At 35.4% G+C, this 22,603-nt stretch overlaps 1 protein-coding gene across 2 annotated transcripts in view; it reads left to right on the top strand.

The window, feature by feature from the left end:
- Positions 1 to 14,507, top strand: part of EPC2 (enhancer of polycomb homolog 2) — a 70,665-nt gene extending 56,158 nt beyond the window's left edge. For both annotated transcript variants that reach the window (XM_070944659.1, XM_070944692.1), the window contains 6 exons: positions 1,213 to 1,358; positions 1,456 to 1,799; positions 10,236 to 10,372; positions 11,528 to 11,684; positions 12,295 to 12,628; positions 13,252 to 14,507. In XM_070944659.1, coding sequence (XP_070800760.1) covers positions 1,213 to 1,358; positions 1,456 to 1,799; positions 10,236 to 10,372; positions 11,528 to 11,684; positions 12,295 to 12,628; positions 13,252 to 13,324 — 1,191 coding nt within the window. In that variant the 3' untranslated portion in view covers positions 13,325 to 14,507. The remainder of the gene's footprint in view (positions 1 to 1,212; positions 1,359 to 1,455; positions 1,800 to 10,235; positions 10,373 to 11,527; positions 11,685 to 12,294; positions 12,629 to 13,251) is intronic.
- Positions 14,508 to 22,603: the final 8,096 nt, after the last annotated feature.

The following is a 22,603-nucleotide window of genomic DNA, read 5'->3' as shown; positions in this document are numbered from 1 at the left end:
GTAGGATGGCTATATAAATTTGTTTAATAACATAAAATAAATAGTTATCCTAATGTTAATGGATCAGTGTAGTTAGTCACTTTCCCTGTAAAAATACTGTGTCCATTCTTCTTTGGGATGAAGTAGATAATGTCCCAGATGGGGTGTCTTGGGGAGAGATTGGGATGGGGGAATAATCTACATCATGTTGCAGGAAAAGGAAAAAAAATTGTCAGGATTTTTACACTATTCCAATGAATGATTTCTCTGCAGTGAACAAAGGGGAGGGGAAATTCTTCATCAGGCTTGAAATCTCAATTCTGGGAGGGGAAGAAATATTAAGAGTCACATAGAACTGAGATTACTCCTGGCAGGCAGCTCTTTTTGTCAGCTCCTAGAAAAAAGAGGGAGTCTTTTCAGTAGGTGGCAGCAGCAGCTTGCAGTTTTCCCTGCCAGCTTCCCCACTGAATTTCTGAAAAAGCCGGCAGAGAAGATTACAAATGACTATTGCATGATTGTGGGGCGCTTGTTAGCCAGTGGTAAGTATGACTGGGTTGCCAAGCACTCAGTTCAGTATCATGTGACTTTGGGGGAGCAGTGCAATGTTTTATGATGGCCAGAAGTGCTTTATAGGCCATAAAGCACCTTTTCTGAGACCATCATAACTTTGGTCGTTAAACTAGTTGTAATTCAAAGACTACCTGTATCACTGTTCTGTGACTGCACTGGCTGTCAGTCTCTTTCCAGGTGAAATTCAAAGCCCTGGTTATCACCTTTAAAGCCTTAAATGGCATGGGTGAGATTATTTGCAGGACCAACTTTCATTGAGAATATCTGTCTATTCTACCAGGTCAGACAGAGTGTGAGCAAGCTCCAGGTCCCTTCCCTTAAATATTGCCCTGTAGTGGACCTCAGAAGTGTGCCTTTTTCTTAGTAGCCTCTACCCTATGGAACACCCCCCTTCCCCCCAGTTTTTAGTAGGCCTCCACTCATAGTCTGGAACACTAAAGAACCAACTCTTTCTCCAAGTGCTAGAAGAGGATGAACTTTGAGGATGGTTTTGTTGAATGCATCAGAGGAGAACGGCTGAGGTGCCAGGTTTTTGCTTTTCTGCTTTATTATTTTTTGGGTTTTATTGTTGTGGATCCCCTGGAACTATATTTCTTAAGATGGGTGGCCACATAATTCTTATAAATGAAATCAGTCATCAATTAATTTTTACTTCTTCTCTAGACTCATTTGGACCAAACTAATTATTCTCATGAAAATTCAGAACTGGCAGAATTGGATAAGCTAAGATATAGACATTGTCTCACAACACTTACAGTTCCAAGAAGATGTATAGGATTTGCAAGAAGACGAGTTGGGAGAGGTGGAAGGTAAAATAAGATATTTTCCTCCAGTTGAATATTTAATGCAAGTATTTTGTATTTTAAGTTGTTAGTAACATTTATTTTTTATTTCTTTTAAAATCAGGGTATTAATGGACCGGATAGCCACAGAAAATGATCCTGTCCTGAAGCAGATTGATCCAGATATGCTAAATAGTTGTTCAAGCTCTTCCCAAAATATAGACATTTCTTCTAATTTTTCACGGACCAATGCTTCCAATAAACATTGTGGAAATAAACTTTCCCTTTCTGAAATACTAAGCAATATCAGGTCTTGTCGACTGCAGTGTTTCCAACCAAGGCTACTAAACGTACAGGACAGTGATAGTGAAGAATGTACCTCAAGGAAACCAGGGCAGGCTGTGAATAATAAAAGAGTTTCTGCACCTTCTGTAGCTTTATTGAACACCAGCAAGAATGGGATTTCAGGTAGGCAAAGATTTACAATATTAACTTTTAAATAAATTTATTTTTAATTTTTTATATGAATCTGTCTATTATAGCTATAATAATGGGATTCAGAAAAAAATACTATGTAGAGTTGTACTCTTAGTCATATAAAATAGCTTTAATTTTAAGATATAGTATTAGGCATAGTTCTAGTAATGTTTTTATGGGAGTCCGTTTTATTCCACTGCTACGCTTATTTACTACTCAATCCAATATTACAAGAAGTTTCTGCATACCTGTCTTTTAGTTTTCTGTTTTTTGAAACTGAATTAGCAATACTATCACTTTCAATCTAGTCCTTAACATAGTCCTTAACATTTTTTAAAAAAAATATTAATTTTTTTACATTGCCCAGCAGTTCTTGTACTCATCTATTCTAATACCTATAATTAACAACTAAAACTGAAGATAATAAACAAATTTACATTAGATTATTAGAGAAAATTCAATCATTAAAGATTTTTCCCTCAGGGAAAAAAAAAGGAAAGTGTGAAAAAACAAATATTTACGGTAATGTTAAACAATTGTGCACAGTTATCTAGTAGCCTCTATTGTTATATCATTCATATCTTAAGTCTTAAGGCATCACCTCTGATTTTAAAAAGATTAAAAAGGTTTCCCCTGCCAGATATGTCCAACTTCAGGGTGCAGTGCCCATCTCTGATTCACAGCCAAAGAGCCAGCATTGTCCAAAGACCCTTCTGGACAGTGTGACTATACGCTGAGTCACTTCCCACTGAAGTGTACCTATTTATCTACTTGAATTTGCATGCTTTCAAACTGCTGGGTGGGCAGGAGCTGGGGCAAGTAACGGGAACTCAGTCAGTCACACTTAGGTGCTTAGGTCTTAAACTGTCCACCTTCCGGTCAACAACCCAGTGTCCTAACTATTTGGCCACTGCGCTGTTTGTTATATTAATCTTCTTTCATATAGTACAACAGTATGTCAGGTAAACACAAAAGTAAGTTAAACACATTAGATTTGATATATATAAGAAATGTATGCAGTAAACCAAGATGATGAATCAAGTATGAATTGTGGATGAAATACAGACCTTCAGTATGAAAGAAGTGATTTAGTCAGATAAAGAGAATGAAAATAGAACTGCAAGACTAATAATGTTGCAACTAGATGGAGTTGATGAGCTTCTCAAAAAGAGAAGAGCTGTATCTGAAACAGCCTATGGAGGTGGTAGAAGCAAAGATGGCTTTGGCTTCATAGAGGAGGATGAAGTATAATGAATGGTGTTCGTAAAAATTCAGTATTTTTCTTTTTCTTATATTGTGCCTCAGTTTTCTCAGCTTACCATTCCTTGCACTTTTGTCTGCATTTCACATAATGTTCTTTCTCCTGGAAGGAAATAATGTGATGGGTGGGCAGGTAGTTAGTTGACAGATAAAGAGTACAGTACTTTGATTTCAAACTTCATTAAAACTTATTTACAGCTTTATCAATACTAGTTACATCATAATATATCTCTCAGTTGATAGAATTCTGCCGTTTCCCTCATAGATTTGGAAATCCATCAGGGAGAAGGAAAGGAAGAAAATCTGATATCATAAAATATTTTTGTTTTGTTTAAATTTTTTTGACTGCTTTATGCATTAAAAATATCTCATGGTAGCTTAAACCATTATTGTATGATTACTGACACAAAACTAAACCCTACTCTATTAATGAAGCTTATTCTTAGATATGTGTATGACATTGTAAACCACCCTGTGAATGCTGTAAAATATCATGGGGCGGTATATAAGTCTAAATGCTATTGCTATTGTAGCCTGAAAATATAAAACCCTTACAGGTCAATCTGCTCAAATGTTCTACTGAGTGAAATGAGACTTATGATGGACAGTAGTGGATTTTCCCAAATTATGGAGCAGTGAGTGTGTATAGGATTACAAAATCAGACTCCAGTCACCTGTTAGGAATTACTTTTGACTAAGCTCACACATTGAATCTAAGATTTCTGTAGTCATTGTTCACAAACTTTAAAACCCTATTCAGAAAGAATTATAAAATGTTTGGTAGCATTAATTACCCCCTCCTGCAGTGTTCAAGGCTGTTGAGTACCTGCATTTTTTGATGGAGGGAACAACTTCTATAAGCTTGAGAGCCCCAGTAAACCTTCTACAGCATTTTGAGAACTGTACTCCAAGAGTAGATAGGGCCAGTACTTGTAGCTTAGTGAGACTTCAAGTTGCTTAAAGTATGAAAGTGTGTGCAAGTTAAAGAACTCACTTTATCCCTTAAACAAATTAAATAAACAACAACAACCAAAAAACCCACTATCAAAACCCCAAAAGTACAAAAACTCAGGTCCTACCTGAGGATGGTTGGAAAGCTGCAAAAGGAATATTTGCTACTTTGAGTTAAGTCTTTATATAAGTTCTTCATACAAATTCAGCCAAGGTGATTTAATGCTGAAATTAAAACTAAATAATAATAATCTCTTGCAATACTGTTAAGAACAGAGCTTGGGTTACTGAGCTGGACTTTTCTCCTGCCTTTTTAAATAAGTTTAGAGGAGATAGAGGAGGGTTTCCCCAGAAATGGGCTTTGTAGCATATAGTGCTCTGTTTTATAATTCATAAATGTGAACTTGGTCATAATTCAGTACTATTTTAAGAATAGGTATTTTAGCAATTTGCTTCTTGACTATTCATCATGTGTTTTGTGAGAATGGTAAACAGAAATGGCTTGGTTGCTTTTTTAAAAATATACCTCTATTAAATAAGTCGGATTCCTATATAAAGGCATATCCTTTGGTATCATTGAAATGTTGTAGGCCAGTGTTGGCGAACCTTTTTGGCACCGAGTGCCAAAACGGGAGACCGCGCAGGGGAGCTCCAGAAACCAGAAGAGCAGCTCCCTGGCGCACATGTGTGGGAGCGCTGGAAACCAGAAGAGCAACGGCAACGGCTGGCATGCCTGGAGAGTTGGCTCTGTGTGCCACTTCCGGCATGCATACCATAGGTTCGCCATCACAGTTGTAGGCCCTTAATCCCATAAATTTGTTAAAACCTCTCCTTAGAACAGGCTAGAAATTTATATCAACTGTCAAATTGAAGGATTGATGTTCTTATGTTGATACGTATCTGTTGCAATTGACAGCACAACTGTTATTACCAAAAATATACAAATAATTTTGTGTTGTATTTTCAAGAGTAAATTTTATGAGAGATCAAAATTATGTTATATACATAAATAAGGAGGATTAAGTTGGGTTTAAGTCATCCATATTAATTATAACTTAAATCTCATTCATTTCAATAGATCTACTCAATGGTTGACATGATCTGCCCCTAGCCATTAACAGATACATTGTCATAGCCAATTATCTAGTTGTTAATAGACCTGTTGTGATAAGCTCCACCTACAAATCATTTAAGAAAGGAAGCAACCAAAAGTCAAGAAAAGGGATGAACAAACCTAAACACAATCTTCCTCATCATGCACCTATTAACTAACATCCAAGTAAGTATCATGCAAACAAGATCAAAAAAAAAAAATCCAGCCAAAATGTAGTCAAAGAAGGAAGAGTTGCTCAATCAAGGCTGGTAAAATAAGCTATCAGATAATGAGTAAACTTCACTGCCTTATGCATTAATGTTACTAAGACAGTGGTAGTGAAAATGAAGAAAATGTGAAAGCAATCCATAGACTTCATAAAAACAAATATGAGCTAAGGATATTTATGCTTTTTGCAATTTATATTTGATGCCAAAAACTCAACTTTTGCTCCATGTTGAAAAGAGAGGCTGTTAATTAACTGATCTAGTATCCAAACAATACATTAAGTAGGTTTTGCAAACTAGTTACTAGATACAATTATGATAATTACTAATATAACTGAAAAAGACTACTTCTAAAACTGATCAGCCCTGTTCTACGCTACACAGTCAAAATATCATTAATTATTTTGGGTAACAAAAATAATAATATTTGTAGATATGAAAACTTAATCTATGCTTCAACCACCCCCCCCCCCCCCAAAAAAAAAACCCAATAGTTCTGGAGAGATAAGAGTATGCCAAAAGTTAGCGCAGAAAACTTTAGAGCAGAATTTACATTTGGAAGTTACGTGCAATGCCATTAACAGATGTCTGTCTCTCATAGCCAGGTCTTCAAAGCTTTATGGAAGGGTAACAGGGTTGGGGGCCCTTTAATGTCCGAAGGGAGGATTTTTCACAAAATGGGCTGCTGCAGTAAAAGCTTGTTTTCCTGTCAGCCAACATTCAAACATCTAACACACAAGTGGCTGAACTAGTAGCTGAGAGAGCCCTGTACTCTTCCTCAGGTTCAATAGACTCAAAACTCTTCCCAGGAGAGTTGGAGTCCAACATAAAGCAAATGTCACTGATTTTATTTGCCAGATGTGCAGCATATTCTTCAGAATGACCCTTTAGATAGACTTCGGCCTTATTCTCTTCAAGGAAGGACCGAGTCACCTGAAACAGTGCCGCTAAATGGCTATCAGCAGATGCAATAAGGGAGGAGAAATAATTATGTTTCGCCACCCTAATCTCCATGAGATAGGCCTTAATAGCAGCTCTAGCTCGTGTTCGGTCATCTTCACTTCCTATCTTTCACCAGCAACCCTCTAGGCCAGAGGTATCAAACTCACGGTGTCACGGCAGCGTCATGTGATATATCGGGACTTTTTTACTCTTTGCTAAACCAGGTGGGGGCATGGCCTGCATGTGACACATCCGGTCCCTAGGCCGGGAGTTTGACAGCCCTGCTCTAGGCATCCTTTAGCCTGCTTAAGTTCCCTTAGTTCCATTGTATACTATGGGTAATATTGGGAATGATGGGCATAGAAAGGCCGCTCAGTCACGTTTTGATCTAAAGTTGTTGGCACTTTATTATTCCTTGCAGCTTCCAAGACTTCTACCGGACTAACCTCAAGTTCCCTCTGGAACCCAATCAGGTCCATTAGTGGCCTGGGACAAGCCAATCCAATAGGGCCAGCCTCCCTGCAGAGCGGGTTGAAACGCGAGAAATTAAGGCTCAGTAGTGTTTTAAAAGTAGGAGTAAATCATCTTGTCTTCCTGATTGATACCCAGCTGTCCTAAAGAGTGAGAGAAAGACAAATACTTTGAATTAAGAGACATATACATTTAGGAAGTAATTCCCGGTATATCCCTTGAATTCTGTGATACCTACAAAATATGTCTTGTTTGCTAGTATGCATATTGAATATGTCATCATTTTTTATGCATCCCTTGGATATTTTATATGTTCTTATTGAAGAGAAGCAAGTCTCCTCTGTAGATTGTTGGAACAGTCCATGCTAAAATATGTTTGACTCCTATCAATAATGGAAGTAGAATTTTACCTGCTTTTGTCCGTACAAGTCAAAAAAATAAATTTAGAAAACTAGCTATAGCTCTCTAGTTTCATATGTGAGGTGATTTTTAAGCAGAGGGAAAGCTTCAATGATTGGGGAGAGAAATGAACTGAATGAAACAATTAAATTTTGGTATATGATAATAATTGGGTCAAATAATTAAATCTTGAAATGACCACAATTGGAACCAGAACTTTTGTTGGGCACATAAATGATATGTGACTGCTTTTACAACTTTTGTCATGGTCGTTAAACAAATAACAGTATCTTTAGAGCAAATCTGGCTTCCCCCTTGACTTTACAATCACATGACCTCAGGATGTTGCAACTGTCATAAATTGCATGCTGATTGCTGAGCAACCAAATTTTGATTATAGGACTGCAAGGATGTTGCAGCAGTAGTAAATGAGAAGTCTGGTCATAAGTCATTTTTTTCAAACAGTTGTTAAACAAATGGTCGTAGGTCAAGGACTACTTGTAGTCTCAAATATTATGTACATTATCATGTTCAACCTCAGGATGAACTGTAGATCTCTCTTCAGGCTTGGCAACTGGTTGATATTTATGATGGTTGCAGGGTCATGTGATCACCTTTTGCTACATTCTGACCAGCAAAGTCAATGGGGAAGGCAGATTCATTTAACAACTGTGTTCGTAACTTAACAACTGCAGTGATTCACTTAACAACTCTGGCATGAAAAGTCATAAAATGGGGCAAAATTCACTTAACAGACGTCTCACTTAACAACAGAAATTTTGGGCTAAATTGTGGTTGTAAGTCGAGGACTACCTGTAACAGAAATGCAAGTATATACAGATAGTATTCAACTTACAACAGTTTGTTTAGTGACTATTCAAAGTTACAACAGCACTGAAAAAAGTGTCTTGTGATCATTTTTCACAGTTCACTACCTTTGCAGCATCTCCATCATCATGTGATCAAAATTCAGATGCTTTGCAACTGATACATATTTTTGACCGTTGATGTGTCCCAAGGTCATGTGATCACCTTTTGTGACCTTCTCACAAGCAAAGTCAATGGGAAAGCCAGATTCACTTAACAGCTGGGTTACTAATTTATCAACTGCAGAGATTTACTTGACTGGCAAGAAAGGTTGTAAAATGGGGGAAGACTCAATGTCTTATTTAAGAACATAAATTTTTGGGTCAGCTGTAGTCATAAGTTGAGGAATGAACTTTGCCCTTTTTCTTCATTCTTAGTCTTCTTGTGCAAAAGATCTGAACAAAAGCTATATAGTTGAATTGCACCTGCTCTGCTCTTCTTGAAATCTTTCCCTTCAAAGGAACTTTATCAGGGTGAAGAATGTACATTACTTTCCCATTCCCATTTTTTTTAAAATCAAAAGGTTTAATAGATTTTGGAGAAAAGAATATTGGTGAGATGACCAGAGTTGTATGACTATGAGATGGGCAGCATGTAAAATAAATATATACTGTAAATAAAATATTTATTACAGGAATCAGTAGCCTGAAGCTCCAGAGCTTTTATAGAAACTCCTATAATTAAAGTAACTAACAAACTGCAGTATAAATTATAAAATGCCTTACAGTGCAAGTTGCAGCTAAGAAATCCTGAAACATTCTTCCCACAGTTAATGAAAATATAAAAAAATCCTGGCCCTATCCATGTGGCCTACTTTGGATCATTTTGCTTTCTTAAAAATAATATGCGCACCCCGATTACTAAAAGATTGCCAACTCTGACCCAACAATAGAGAATGTTAAAGCAATTTATATCAAAGGAATGGCTTTTTTTTTTCTGATTTTAGCTTTAACCTTTATTACTATATGAACTATTTTACAACATAGTATAGTTGGGGGGGCCTTCTTTGCCCCTGTTGCTTACATAAAATTATAAGTAACAAAACAGGGCCTGGAGTTCTGGAATAGAATATGTTTCTCATTAAAAAATTATATTGACATAACTGACCAACAAAGCCTGTCAGTTTCTAAATAAACTAAGCTCAGTTGGATTGCACAAGCTAATTCAATTGACCATCCAAAAATTATTCCCAAACTCTATTATACTTGTGTTTTTTTTTTAAAAAAAATACTAAATTGGAATAGTATGAGTGAAAATAAAATGAATGTCTGCAGAAATACTCTAATCAAGACAAGTGGGAGTTTTCATGAACTGTCAGCTGTTAGACAAAACCAGAGCAAATGTTACAATTTAGCACATAGAGGAAATTGGTAAACAGTATCTCTATTTGTGATGCAGTAGCTATGTGTATTATGAAGAAATTCATTTGTTGTAGGAATTTTCTTAACTAGGCAGATGCTGAGATAATTGGTATAAGAAAAATAAGTATGTTAAATTTTTATACCCATTATTTGCGATAGACCTGCTTATAACATATTCTCTATTAGCATGAGTATACATTCAGATAACATGCTAAACCTTGAACTAACAAAGTACTGCTATTTGCTGGCTATGATATTGAATGGTGGGAGGACTGAAAAAGCCAGGAGGTACAAGAAATAAACTCTATGCCAATTGTAGGCTTAGGAAGATATAATGTGCAGACAGGACTATGGATAAGAAATGTGAAGGACTTCATCTCTTTTGTCTCATTAAACATTTTCATGCTGAAACTACCCTAATTATAGTTTTGGTGGTCACCAACCCAGTAACTTTACCAAATATTGCAGTTTTCAAATCACAATAAAAAACTCATTTGAGTTCCAGAGTTACTACAGATAAAAAAACTCAGTTAATGAACGATGATTAATTGCAGCTGAAACTGCTGGTTTTGTTTTTGGCAGTTTTTTTAAATAATAAATAACACTTTACAGATGCTTTTTTAAACTTGTATATTCTTTTTAGAGACACTATCAGCTATTTAATTTATAAGTAGTTAACTAACTAAATTAGCGAACAGCTTAGTTTACAAGTTTAAAATAATCATTTCATAAATTCATTGTGCTATGTAATATAGCTATTTAAAAATTGTTTTGCTTCCCAATCCATGTAATTTATACAGCGACTTATATGACTTCGAACCCTTAAATTCAAGCATGTTCTCCTTTCTTTCTACAGTAACTGGGGGTATTACAGAAGAACAATTTCAGACACATCAACAGCAGTTAGTTCAAATGCAAAGGCAGCAACTTGCTCAGCTCCAGCAAAAACAGCAGTCTCAGCATCAATCCCAACAGACATATCCAAAAGCACAGGTAACAAACACCTTTCTTGAAAATTATTTCTCTTATTTTCTAGAAACCAATGTAGAACCAGTTCTGCTTTTTTTAAAAAAAATTGTCTCCCATTTTTTGTCTTCATATCTACTTCAAATAGGCCAGTCTCTAATATACTTAACAATGCAACCAAAATAGAGTAGATAAATGCAGTGTTGTGGCAAAAAAGGACTGCCACAGTTATGCTTGTGTATTGATTATAGCCCATATGCTGTATGCATTGTTGATTATAAACCAATAGTTAGTGCTTTTGTATCTGTCTTATCTGTTCTTAGAAAAATCTGTTTTCTTCTAATTCATAAAAATAACGTCACAATTCATCCAAAGAGTAACTACTATATTGAGCTGATGGCAGCAAAAAACACCAGAGTCATGAGGGCACCTTAAAGAATAGCAGATTCACAGTGTTATTCTTTAAGGCATGAGCTTCCTTGGGCTCTGTGGTGAAATAAAATAAATCCACTAGTTTGTAATGTAATACAGAACCCCAGTGATTTATTTATTAATATTTAGAATTTGACATTCATTTCTGAATCAGTTTTCCCCAAGCCCCTTTGTAATGTTGATTCAACATTATTTAAATAGTCTAATAATGTGAATTATTGCCTTTCTTTGAAAATTATGACATTATTAATATATGAACACAATGGACAAAATTTATTTTGAGTGTGTTGATATTTTTGCATTTATGTTAGTGGTTGCAATATAGCATGTTGTTCAAATCTCATTCTTATCTGGGTTTCTTACCCCCAATTACACAAATGAAACTTTTAATGCTCTTTGGAAGGGATGTGGAGAAGTTTCCATTTAAAGAAAGGTGCTTTTAACATTTCCGCACTGGACCACAACTTTTAAAATGGTAAAGGTAAAAGATAGAAAGCAAAACCATTTAGCTTATTTAGTAGACAGAACCTAATCTGAAACCAGTGAAAGCTTATTTGTTCACTCAAAGCAGCCCCTTCCTCTTCTGCAGCCACACAGGTACTTGGAAGTCTAAGAGTTAGAAGCAGATCTGTCATTAGGAGAACATATTTTGGGTCTGGATAATTTTTTTTAGTGTTTATATCAAGAATTAATTTGATGCTATCTTATAAATAGTCTGTAATTATGAAAACTGTTGTGTAAATTTCCCAGGGCTCAAGCACTTCTGATTGCATGTCAAAAACGCTTGACTCAGCCAGTGCCCATTTTGCTGCATCTGCAGTGGTGAGCGCACCCCCTCCCAATCGGGGTGAGGTGACAAAGGAACAGAGTGCCAGCCACAATATCAATGGTGTTGTTCAGCCAACAGGTACGTTTTTCTTCGTTGCATTATTTTCATGTTAGTTTTTAGCAAGATGTTGCTAATGCTTACTTTCTATGCAAGATCAATCTGAGAAAATGCTTGATAAGGCAATAATGGTGGCTTTTTTATTAAGTCATAGTATGGAAGATTTTGATCTTTTTATTTTTTAATAAAAATAATAAAATTCTTGTTGGACTTCTTACATACTTTAAAGTATTAGTGTGTCTTTGAATTTAAGAGATGAGTTCAATAGCAATAGCAATAGCAATAGCAATAGCAATAGCAATAGCAATAGCAATAGCAATACTGCTTCACAGTGCTTTATAACCCTCTCTAAGTGGTTTACAGAGTCAGCATATTGCCCCCAACACACTGGAGTGAGCAGTGACTTAGCCTGCAGTACTGAATTTTAACCACTGCACCACCATGGCTCATAGCTTGCTCCATCCTGGTGCTCTTCCCATATGTGTTGCCTTATAATTTACGTCACTCTTAACCCAATTTACGGAATATGCCATAGCCAGAAGACATTAAGATGGGATGGTAGTCTTGGTTTTATTTCATGTATTTTATTTTACTTGAAACCTATTGAGTACATCTGTTTTGTTTTGAACAGCAACATCAAAAACTCTGTATTCCACCAATATGGCTCTGTCATCTAGCCCAGGGATCTCAGCTGTACAACTTGTAAGGACAGTCGGTCACACCACCACAAACCATTTAATCCCAGCATTGTGCACAAACAGCTCTCAAACACTTCCTATGAACAATTCTTGTCTCACCAATGCAGTGCACCTCAACAATGTCAGTGTTGTTTCTCCAGTCAATGTACATATCAATGCAAGGACTTCAGCACCATCGCCAACCGCCTTAAAACTTGCCACAGTTGCTGCCAGTATGGATAGAGTGCCAAAGGTGACTCCAAGCAGTGCCATCAGCAGCATAGCAAGGTGTGTGTCTCTTGGATATGAATAAAATAAGCTTCTGTGATGTTCCTTCTTTTTTTTTTTTTTTTTATTTTATAGAAAAGTGGATTTACCAGCAAATCCTAATCCAAGAAAGGCTGAATTAAGTAATGATATTTGATTTGTGTATCTTGTTGGGAGAAAGTGTGTTTATGATCTACCCTCATAAGTGGAAGGCTAATTTAGCCAATTATTTTATATTACAAATTACAGGAAAAATCTGAAATCCTATAGGTTATGTATAAACCATGTATAAATCCTTCTGCGTTTCTACATTTCTACATTGTTTTATCCTTCTAATGCAAATTAAGATTCTCTGATTTTTTTAAAATTCCCATTCTACATGTTGTGAGAGAAACCATTTGCCATTTGGAAAATACTGCATAAATTGTCATTTTCTTCCTAGTAAAGTTTTAGCTTTGTTGTGTTTTTAACATTTCTCAGATGATAAATATGAGAGATGCCGAGTTAACAAAATGTCAAATATTAAAAAATTATATCATGTAGCTCATTATTATAACTATATATATATATATATATATATATATATATATATATATATATATATATATATATATATTTATTCGCCCTTCTCTTTTCATTTTCAGAGAGAACCATGAACCCGAAAGATTGGGTTTGAATGGAATAGCAGAGACTACAGTAGCAATGGAGGTGACATAACCTAACACAGTAGCTCAATGTGTGCTGATGGTGTCATTTATATTCCAGCTGAATGCAAAACAAAACTCTGTGGATCACAGGGGATTAAAATGGACCTAAACGGACTATCATATCGTATATTAAGTCGATATATAATGTACATTTTGTAAAATTGGGAAAATCACTACCTTGTAAAATAGTTTATTTGTATCATCAATATTATTTCTGTTACTTGAATAGTAGATATTCATCATCATGCTTTTGCACTTGAATTTGCAACTGAATGGATTTAAAAATAATTCTTTAAATGGGATCATGAGCATGAAATGGGATCCTGCATCACTTGTTTTAACTATTTATTTTGCCATGTTTACATTTTGTATCTTGTAAAAAATAAATCCAACTTTGTGTCTAAAAAAAAGTTAAAGATTCATAGCTAGGAAAAATTCTTGTAATTTTTTTCTAAAGGAAATGTAAAGTTTTCACTTGGTTCATTTTGTTTCACAATTTTAGATGGACTTTTTGGTAAATACTTTAGTGGCATTTCACTGTCAAATATGAAGTTCAAGGCAAAATAGTATTTTCTATTACTGTGCAGGGGAAAGGGATGGATCGATACATGCAAATTTAATGTAGTAACCCACTTTTCCATATATTTTGAATGTATATTTCTATTTATAATACCAATTTATAAAAAATAATTACACAGAAAACCTGACTAGTACAAATTATGCATCTAGCACATATTAAACTGTGCAGATATGAAGAAAATTTTCAACTGATTATATTTTATCTGAAGTCTGCATAATTTAACCGGCTTTTAACTGTAACACACCACATAAATGATATTTTACCAGGTATGTATTGCATTATATATCATTGCAATAATTATTGGATGTCTAGATATCGAGCCATCCCAGGTAATGGGGGAGGGGGGAGGGTCATGGCAGATTGTCTTTCAATTTTGGAAAGTTTTCCTGTGGCTACAAGGCAAGTAACGGGTTGGAAAAAGTCTGACTGTAAGCGTTGGACACCTTCGTAGTGTAGTGTTTTAGTGACTTTTTTTATACGGTTCTTGTAAATTAGATACGTGTAGTGGTGTTTCAGAATGTTTGTTTATGCACTAGTTCAGACAACTTTCCCTGTTACTTGTTCTTGATAAGTGAAAACTGCAGGGAAATAAAAATACATATCAAAACATGGGCATCTTGCATACGTATTTATTTCACAACATGGAGAACAGTTTGTAATTTTTAGAAGCCAGCACTTATCAAACTGAGACACCAGCAATTTGGCATGTATATAGGTTCAGTACCACCTCAATAGAACAATGTCTCTAGAAGCTTCTGCAGGCATGTAACCTGGATCTGGAAGTGTGTGTGCAAAAACTTGATGGATGGAATTGGATGTTTATATCCAGCACTTGGGCTGTGTGTGTGATTCCCAGCATTGAGACCCGTACTTGTAAACATGGAACAAAGTGATACTGCTTTCTATGTGGTGAGCGCTAGGCATGTACAGAACTCTATGGGCAGCTGAACTGGGACTTGAAACTGTTTAAAAAGTTTTGAGTTTTCCTTCATTTGTACTTGATGTACATTAGTGCATATTGCACATATAATCGCTACCTCATAGCTGTAATTTATGCTGTACACGCTTTTGCATAATTATCTGAATGGAAATTTACTATTGATTATGTAAGTGGCAAAGGAATCATAACAATGATACTTTACTAATTTTAATCTTATCTTCCTCCAGTTATATTTTTGAAGTGAGTCTGAACATATTTAAAGTAAAGAGAAACATGAATTTGGCTTCTTTAGATTCAATTTAATTTTATTACTGATTTTTATGTTGTGCCTCTTTTAAAAGGATAAATCGTGTGTATACCATGTTATTAATACTTTCATTGGTCGTTATTATATAAAAAACTGCCTCTCTTAAAGTAAAATGGATTGAGCCTTTTTGCTTCTTGGCTATCAGGGTTTTTCAAAGATTAAAAAAGTAGTCAGAGAATATTAGCTAGTGAATTTTTTTGCTCCATGAAGTCAAAGAGTTAATGATTGCATTTGCATACCAGTATAGTATGCTTTAACACTACACATTTGCTCAGGAAATACATTCTAGGTAACTATGGCTGATTTTTATTTCTCAGTCATCTTCCTAAAAATTAACCTTTAAAAAGGCTGAGGACAGTATATGTGAAGTGAAGCAAAGCTACACAGCATGCACTGGATGGGAAAAAAGACACTTGGATATTCTTTAGCTACAGGTTTACCCATGATCTAATTTGAATAAAAATAATTTACTAATAGCAAATGCTACAAGTCTGCTGACACATAGTGTCTTTGGCCCTTGGTAATATTTTCATAAAACAATATTTTGTTATAAAATATGTGGACACTTTGAAAAACCAAGGAGTCTGCAGAAGTGACTTTGTACTGTTGAGTTGTATAGAAAAGTAACGAAATAACATAACAGTTGTAAATTAATGCTGCAGAAGATTAACTTGGGATAAGCTGTTTATTTCACATTTTTTGTTTCCTGCTCCAATCTAGACTCTGGGCAGCACACAACAGAGACTAAAAGAAATCCCCTAGATGGCTATCAGAAAATTTAACCCTTGTTAAAAGTACAGTGGAATAGTATTGTTTTAATAGCTGTGTGAAATACCACAAAGGAAGAGGCTGCTAAAATTTCCAGAGACAATGAGTTCCAAAGTATAGGGCCAAAACAGAAAACTCCTGCTGCCTGGTTCAGGTCCATCTCACCTTATCTAGTTAGGAGAATATTATTCTCATCTTTTTGCAAGATGGACACACTCAACCTTGACAAATGACACCTGCTCCTACATCCCACAGAGTTCTGAATCAATGTTTTGAAAGCCCAGCTGGTAACCTTGAAGCAACTTTAGCAGTAGTGTTATTTTACTACAGCAGGATTGTACTGTTGGCAATTTAGCCACTGCATTTTGGACCAGCTGCAGCATTTAGGTAATCTCTGAAGGCTGACCCACATAAAGCATTTACAGCATTCCAATTCAGTATTGATCAAAATATGGGTTACATGGCCAGGTAGGATTGTAATTGTAGGCAAAGCTTGGCAAAAGCCCCATAGCCTCCACTTGTTGCTCAAGCAATACCTACAAGTCAAGATCATGAACCAATGCCCTTAGAGACAGTGCCATTCTACCCTATCCAGCAGTGTTCCTGGATGTTCATTGCTGTAAAACAATTTGGTTTTGGATTCAGTCGAGCATTATTTTGCTCCATCCAAACCCAGGTGCCAAGCTTTCTATGGCATCCTTGCTTTGGCCTGATCTTAGATGCAGGGTCTTAGATGCTAAATAGCTTGGGGAAGAGCACTGAACTCCCTGGTACCCCGAATTGAAACCACCGGAGCTGAAACTTGAAGCAGTGTTTCTGACTCCCTAGTCTTGTATGCAGCCTGGCAAGATACCACAAGCCAATAGTATCACATGCCACAGAGAGATCTTACAGGAGTAATGAGGTGCACTTTCCCATCAAGGATCCAGGTGAGGGTCATCCACCAGAGCAATCAATTTTTTTTTGGTTCCATGATAGATAACCCATTTCTTCTAGGATTATCTGTAGCTAAGCCACCAGGAAAAGTTGGACACCAAGCAGAAATGGTTAAAAACAGATGTTACACATAGGGCTTCTTCCAGAGAAGATATACAACCTCTTCTTTTAAGATACATGGCATGGTTCTCTCAAACATTTGAAATTTTCTTAATCCAATCACTTGCACTCTGCCTGGCTGTCCAAGGAAGGCACTGAGGACATGGTTTAAGGTGCACAGGTGGCAGAGTTTGCACCACAGAGAACCCGAGCCTATTCTCAAGCTCAAACAAAACCCAGCTAACAACACAAGATCTTGCTTTGCTCACCACAGTGGATTCTGTCCACTGGCAACTAGCCCAGAGTCGGTAACAGCTACATTATTCATTAAAAAAAACTTTTAAAAGAATTTGGTACATCAGCAGTGCCTTATCTCACTCTTGCTAAATGGGTCCAGGTCATTTTGAACAGGGCTGCCTGTTGGGACTTCACGGATGTAATAAGTGCAGGAAAAGAAAGACTGCCCTGTTCTTTTCATCACTATGTAGGTGATTTCTCTGGGAAACTTCTGTCACGTTGTGACTGCCAAATTCAAATCTGACATTATATCAAGAGTAGAAAAAAGCAAAATATAATTGAAATAATCTCTATAATCGATAAGATGGAGATAATTTGATGTATTAGTATCTTGTCAGCTAGTGAAACTATTTGTGCAAACATATCTACTGAGTTCCAGAAAAGAATACGTAATATCCTCTGTTGTCCTATAATCAGTATTCTCTAGATCAGCCAATATACAATGGTAGTCACATTGACTAAGGACATTCTAAAAATTCACAGAGGCAATCTTTTCATCAGGGCAGCCAAGTTTTAAAAATAGTTTCAAGCTTCTGAATTTACTGTTAATAGTATCGGTTGTAGTAATGAAGGACTATAGTTAATGTACGCTAAAAATTTTAGTTCAATTATTTTTTATTTAATAAGAACATACACACAGAGGGGGGAGGGAGAGAGAGTGTCAAGAAAAAAATACTAAAGTGCTATAAGGAAAAAGTGAAAAAATATGAAAAAAGAATCTTATGCCATTATAATAAACAGTTACAATTCTACATATACTTGTCTAATGCAAATATTATTCAAATCATATATTTTAAAAACATATTTAGATTTAATTCAATTCTTGACATCTCAGTTAACTACTGATCATTTATGAAAGACAGTCATTTAGACAAGGAATTGGTTCAGGTGAACCAGTGGTTTTGTTTGGTAACATTCCATTATTTATCTAAAGCCAAAAAACATAATAATTATGGAGTTTGGGTGCTATAGACATTGTAAGAGATAAAATATCTCAATTGCCTGAGGATTAGACTAGGCCAATGTAAGCTCAGGACAGGGATGTAAAGAGTGTGAAGCTACTATCAATAATAAAGATTCTTGTGAATTGGACCTAAAATCTGTAATTTAGTAATATTATAAAATTTACTTATAAAATAGAACTATTGGTACTGATTTTTCTGGTCCCTGCCTGCTGACCCATCCAGATTTGCTTGTTCTGTAATTCTTCAGCTGAGAACTGAATGAGATGCAGTGCAATACTTCGAAGGAAGATGGCTTATTCATCTTGAGCAAGAAAATCTGAAGTGGAATTCAGGTCATGGTTAGAAGCCCAGATTAGGCAGAATTTCTGGTCAAAATAAAGCTTCTATTTCATTAGCATGGATCCAAGTAAAAGTATTCTTTGTATCTTAAAACTCAACACAAGAAGACTGGATGGATGGAATCATGCATTTGCTACATATCTTCCAGCTTTTATGTCAGCATGTTGAGTATCTAATGCTAATGTCTTTCTGACATCTGAGACACACACAAAAATGCACACATACATACCTTGCAAGAAATAGTTTAGTCAACAAGTCGGATTTAATTCCTGGTGATTATGTGGACCTATGCTTATCAACTTGTCCTGACTTAATAGCACAGAGTTCTTCCATATTTGATTCCATCCATCCACCATATTTTTCATCTTCTGCTTTTCTAAATCTTTCCAAACACTATCATTTATTTTTAGAATTAATCATTTTAGCATAGCTGCTAAATGATAATTACTGCTTTTATACAGCAGTATCACAATTCTATAAAGAATCACTGCAAATAAAAAAAATATGTTTTTACAAACCTAGAAGTTGTGTTTCCAAAATTTTAATTGATTGATAGAAATTAATATAGTTTCAATAATTATTAGTAATATCCATTAATAAATAATAAACACCTTTACCTAATCTAAAAATATATTGCCTTGTCTTCAACATGCCATGTACATTAGCTCCAAATATTTTTAAAAAAATACTTCAACATGGCTTGCAATTTAGAAACATTCTGTAAGTTAAAAACCTAGGAAATCTCTGAGTAAAAACCATTATTTTTGGAAAATCTTATTTCGCACTGGCATCAAATGATTACAATACGAAATACTGTGAATGTGAAACTTGCAACAGTTCTTTCCATCTCAAATTTAATGCCGTAAGCAGCTGAGAGTTTTGAATACCGCTGAAGGTCATCCCTTAGTAAATAATTGAGGGATGAATACAGTAATAGTCAATCATGAAGCAGTGCAATATTCTGAGAATTAATTAAGAAATGTACAAATGTCACCAAATTCCAAAATACTTTAAAACAACCTTTATAATGTGATGAGAACAAAGTGTTTTGTTCTTTAACAGTTATAAATGATCAAGGGAAAATTTGGCAATGCAAAACGTAAGAGCTTGGCTATTTGCCTTTTAGATTTGGCCCAAAACAACCCAAATTCTTAAACACAATCTTATTTGCACCCTTAAAATAATCTGATAAATGCAAACTGATGCAGAAATTTACGTATAATGCTAATAGACCATTTTATGTAGGGAATCATTCTGGTTTATCTTGACTTTATTGTATGAAGCCATACAAACCATGGGTTTGCTTATTAAACAATTCTCAATAATTTTTTTCTTTCAAGGCAGAAGTTATATGATCATACAAGTAGTCTCATCTTACAACAACAATTGACCCCAAAATTTCTGTTGCTAACTGAATTGAGTTTTGCCTTATTTTATGACCTTTTTTGACAGTTGTTAAATGAATCACTGCCCCATTGACTTTGCTTGTCAGAAGATTGCAAAAGGTGATCACACAACCCCAGGACACCGCGACCCTTATAAATATGAACCAATTGCAGAGCGTCTGAATTTTGATCAAGTGACCACAAGGATGCTGCAACAGTCATAAGTTTGAAAAATGGTCATAAGTCACTTTTTTCAATGCTCTATGTTTCAATATCATTTTCTTGTTTCTTGTGTTTTAAGTATCATAGAAGATACTGTGATCACATGGGTAGTAAAAGGGAAATCTGATCCTGTATCTATCTCATGCCATTTCTTCCTTATGACACTAATTTAATAGTCTATAGTTCAGGTATGCAGTCCTGAACTTATTTACCTATGAGATAGCTCTGTTGAGCCCCATAGAGTTTGTTTTTAAATACGACTGAAAATTCTGGCATTTTTATTTCCCTGGCTGGGTGTTTTGCTCAGCTTTTAACTGTGGACACTTTAAAAACAGATTAAATTTCCTCTTCTTAAATTTGGTTTGGTTTGGATGAGGATGGACAGTCTTGAAATTAAGAATCTCTTTTGAATCCGATTACAATCCAATATGTATAAACTTCCTTGAAGACAAATCTTCCTGTGTTCAAATGATGCTTACTCCTAGATACACTATTAGTGAACTATATTTAAAAAAAAACACACATACACATATTAATTCTTAGTTAGCTGGATTAACCTAATTGCTTGGGTTCCCACAATGTAAGAAACCATAAATTAGCCAGCCTAAACTGTTGTTCCAACTCAGTAGGCTTGATTGAATATCAGACTGCAAAAAGATGTATTGTTTCTAGTGATAGTAGACCCCCAAATCTCTATCTTGCTTACCTATTTAAATGCTATATCTGTACATTGTAATAAACTGGTTTATTTAACCATGATTTATAAAATAATTGGCAGTTCATATAGCATACTAAATCATAAAACATAGTTTACAAGCCATTAATGACTTTGTTCTTATGACATGCTGAGACACAAAGAAACCACCTTATGATTTATCATGCTGTATGAATCCAGCCTCAGGGTAAAAAGTAATACTTTACATATTTCAACAGGGTACATAATTCAAGAGATAATTAAAAGATTAAAACTCGAAAGACAACAGATCATTGCAAATGATCACATAATAAACTACAAATCTACAATAACTAATTAAAACTATTTAGTATTAAAATTAATAATATATGGAATCTCATACCGTAGCAAATAGCTGTACAATCTGAATAATGAAAAAATCCATGAACAATAAAATTGTTAAAAGTTTAGATTTCAGATTTTACAATATCATCCTATCTGTGGTCACCATTTGCTGTATTCTGACTGAAATACATTTTCAACTCTTATTTAAGATGTGATAATTGATAGCTGCTCAAAGAGCCTTAAGATGCTAATTCCATAGTCTAGAAGCAGGTTCTGGAAAGCCCCAAGACATAAGGTCTCAGGGGAAGTAAGTCCCAATCCAAACCACTTGTCAACCTCCCTGAATGACCTGAAATACCAAAAATAAGAAAGAGATAAGGCAGGATTGGGTCATAAGATCCTTAGAAATAAAACCAAGAATTTGCATATGTTGGACCTTTGCTCTTATAGGAAGCCAACGAATGGAATATTTTTCAAGGAAAAGGGTACCAGAAATCTCTCAAATCGATTGAAGCAATATTACTTGCTTTAGGCCAAATTAATGATCTTTTTTTTCTTTGTTTTTATTGGGAATGGATTTTTAAGTTAATTGGAAGAGCAAGAAGGAACAAAGAGAAGGAATAAGCAAGGAGCAGCAAGGAGAGCCAGTTTGGTCTAGTGGTTAAGGCATACATACATACATGCATGCATACATAGATAAGTCTTTTCAGGAACTGGAGCCAATGTGGTGGGAGATTAGAGTAAACCTTGCTCTCATTTTTTCCCGTATGATGGAATGTTATAAAGGGAAGAAACAAAATGTGGTATACTGGAGAACTTTATTTCATATCTGATCCAGTTTCTCTTCTTGATATTCCACAGGCTACAAGGGAGATTAATCTCAAAGTAATCCTCTTTTGGGTTCAGATTAAACATATCTTCCAGAGACAGTTAAGTAGCCCAGTGGCAAATTTGGAAACAAGGTGTGTCATTAACACACTTCATTTCATTGTATCCACAAAAATGGCCAATGACCTGCCTTAGTAGGTTGTGGGCATCTGACCTTCCAAATCCTGGTTTGTTTGATCATAGTTGATAGTATACCTCACGAGTTGTTAGGTTTGTCCAGCGCACTATATATACTGCAATCCATATTATAGCAGAAAAGTGACAAACCCATATCCAAAGTCAACCCCAACTTGACCGGCTGCCATAATAAGTGTGGCAAGTCATAAAACAATTTATTACTACAAAGAGTGGTCCCCATTAAGCCTATTTAATATCACCTGTAGTGGGGAGCCCATTTCCAAACCAAACATTGGCGCATGGTCACATACTAGTTTTTTCCCCCAATGAACATCTCTGAAATGCCCAGGCACATTTTGATAAATAAAAAAAAGTTAGAGGATGGTGCTTTCTCAATGCAGCACACCTACTTTTGATTCATTACTATT

The sequence above is a fragment of the Pituophis catenifer genome, unplaced genomic scaffold (assembly GCF_029215685.1).
Source record: "Pituophis catenifer annectens isolate HBS135680 unplaced genomic scaffold, rPitCat1.0.hap2 SCAF_1, whole genome shotgun sequence".
Taxonomy (NCBI): Eukaryota; Metazoa; Chordata; class Lepidosauria; order Squamata; family Colubridae; genus Pituophis; species Pituophis catenifer.
This window is presented reverse-complemented; position numbering and strand designations above follow the sequence as displayed.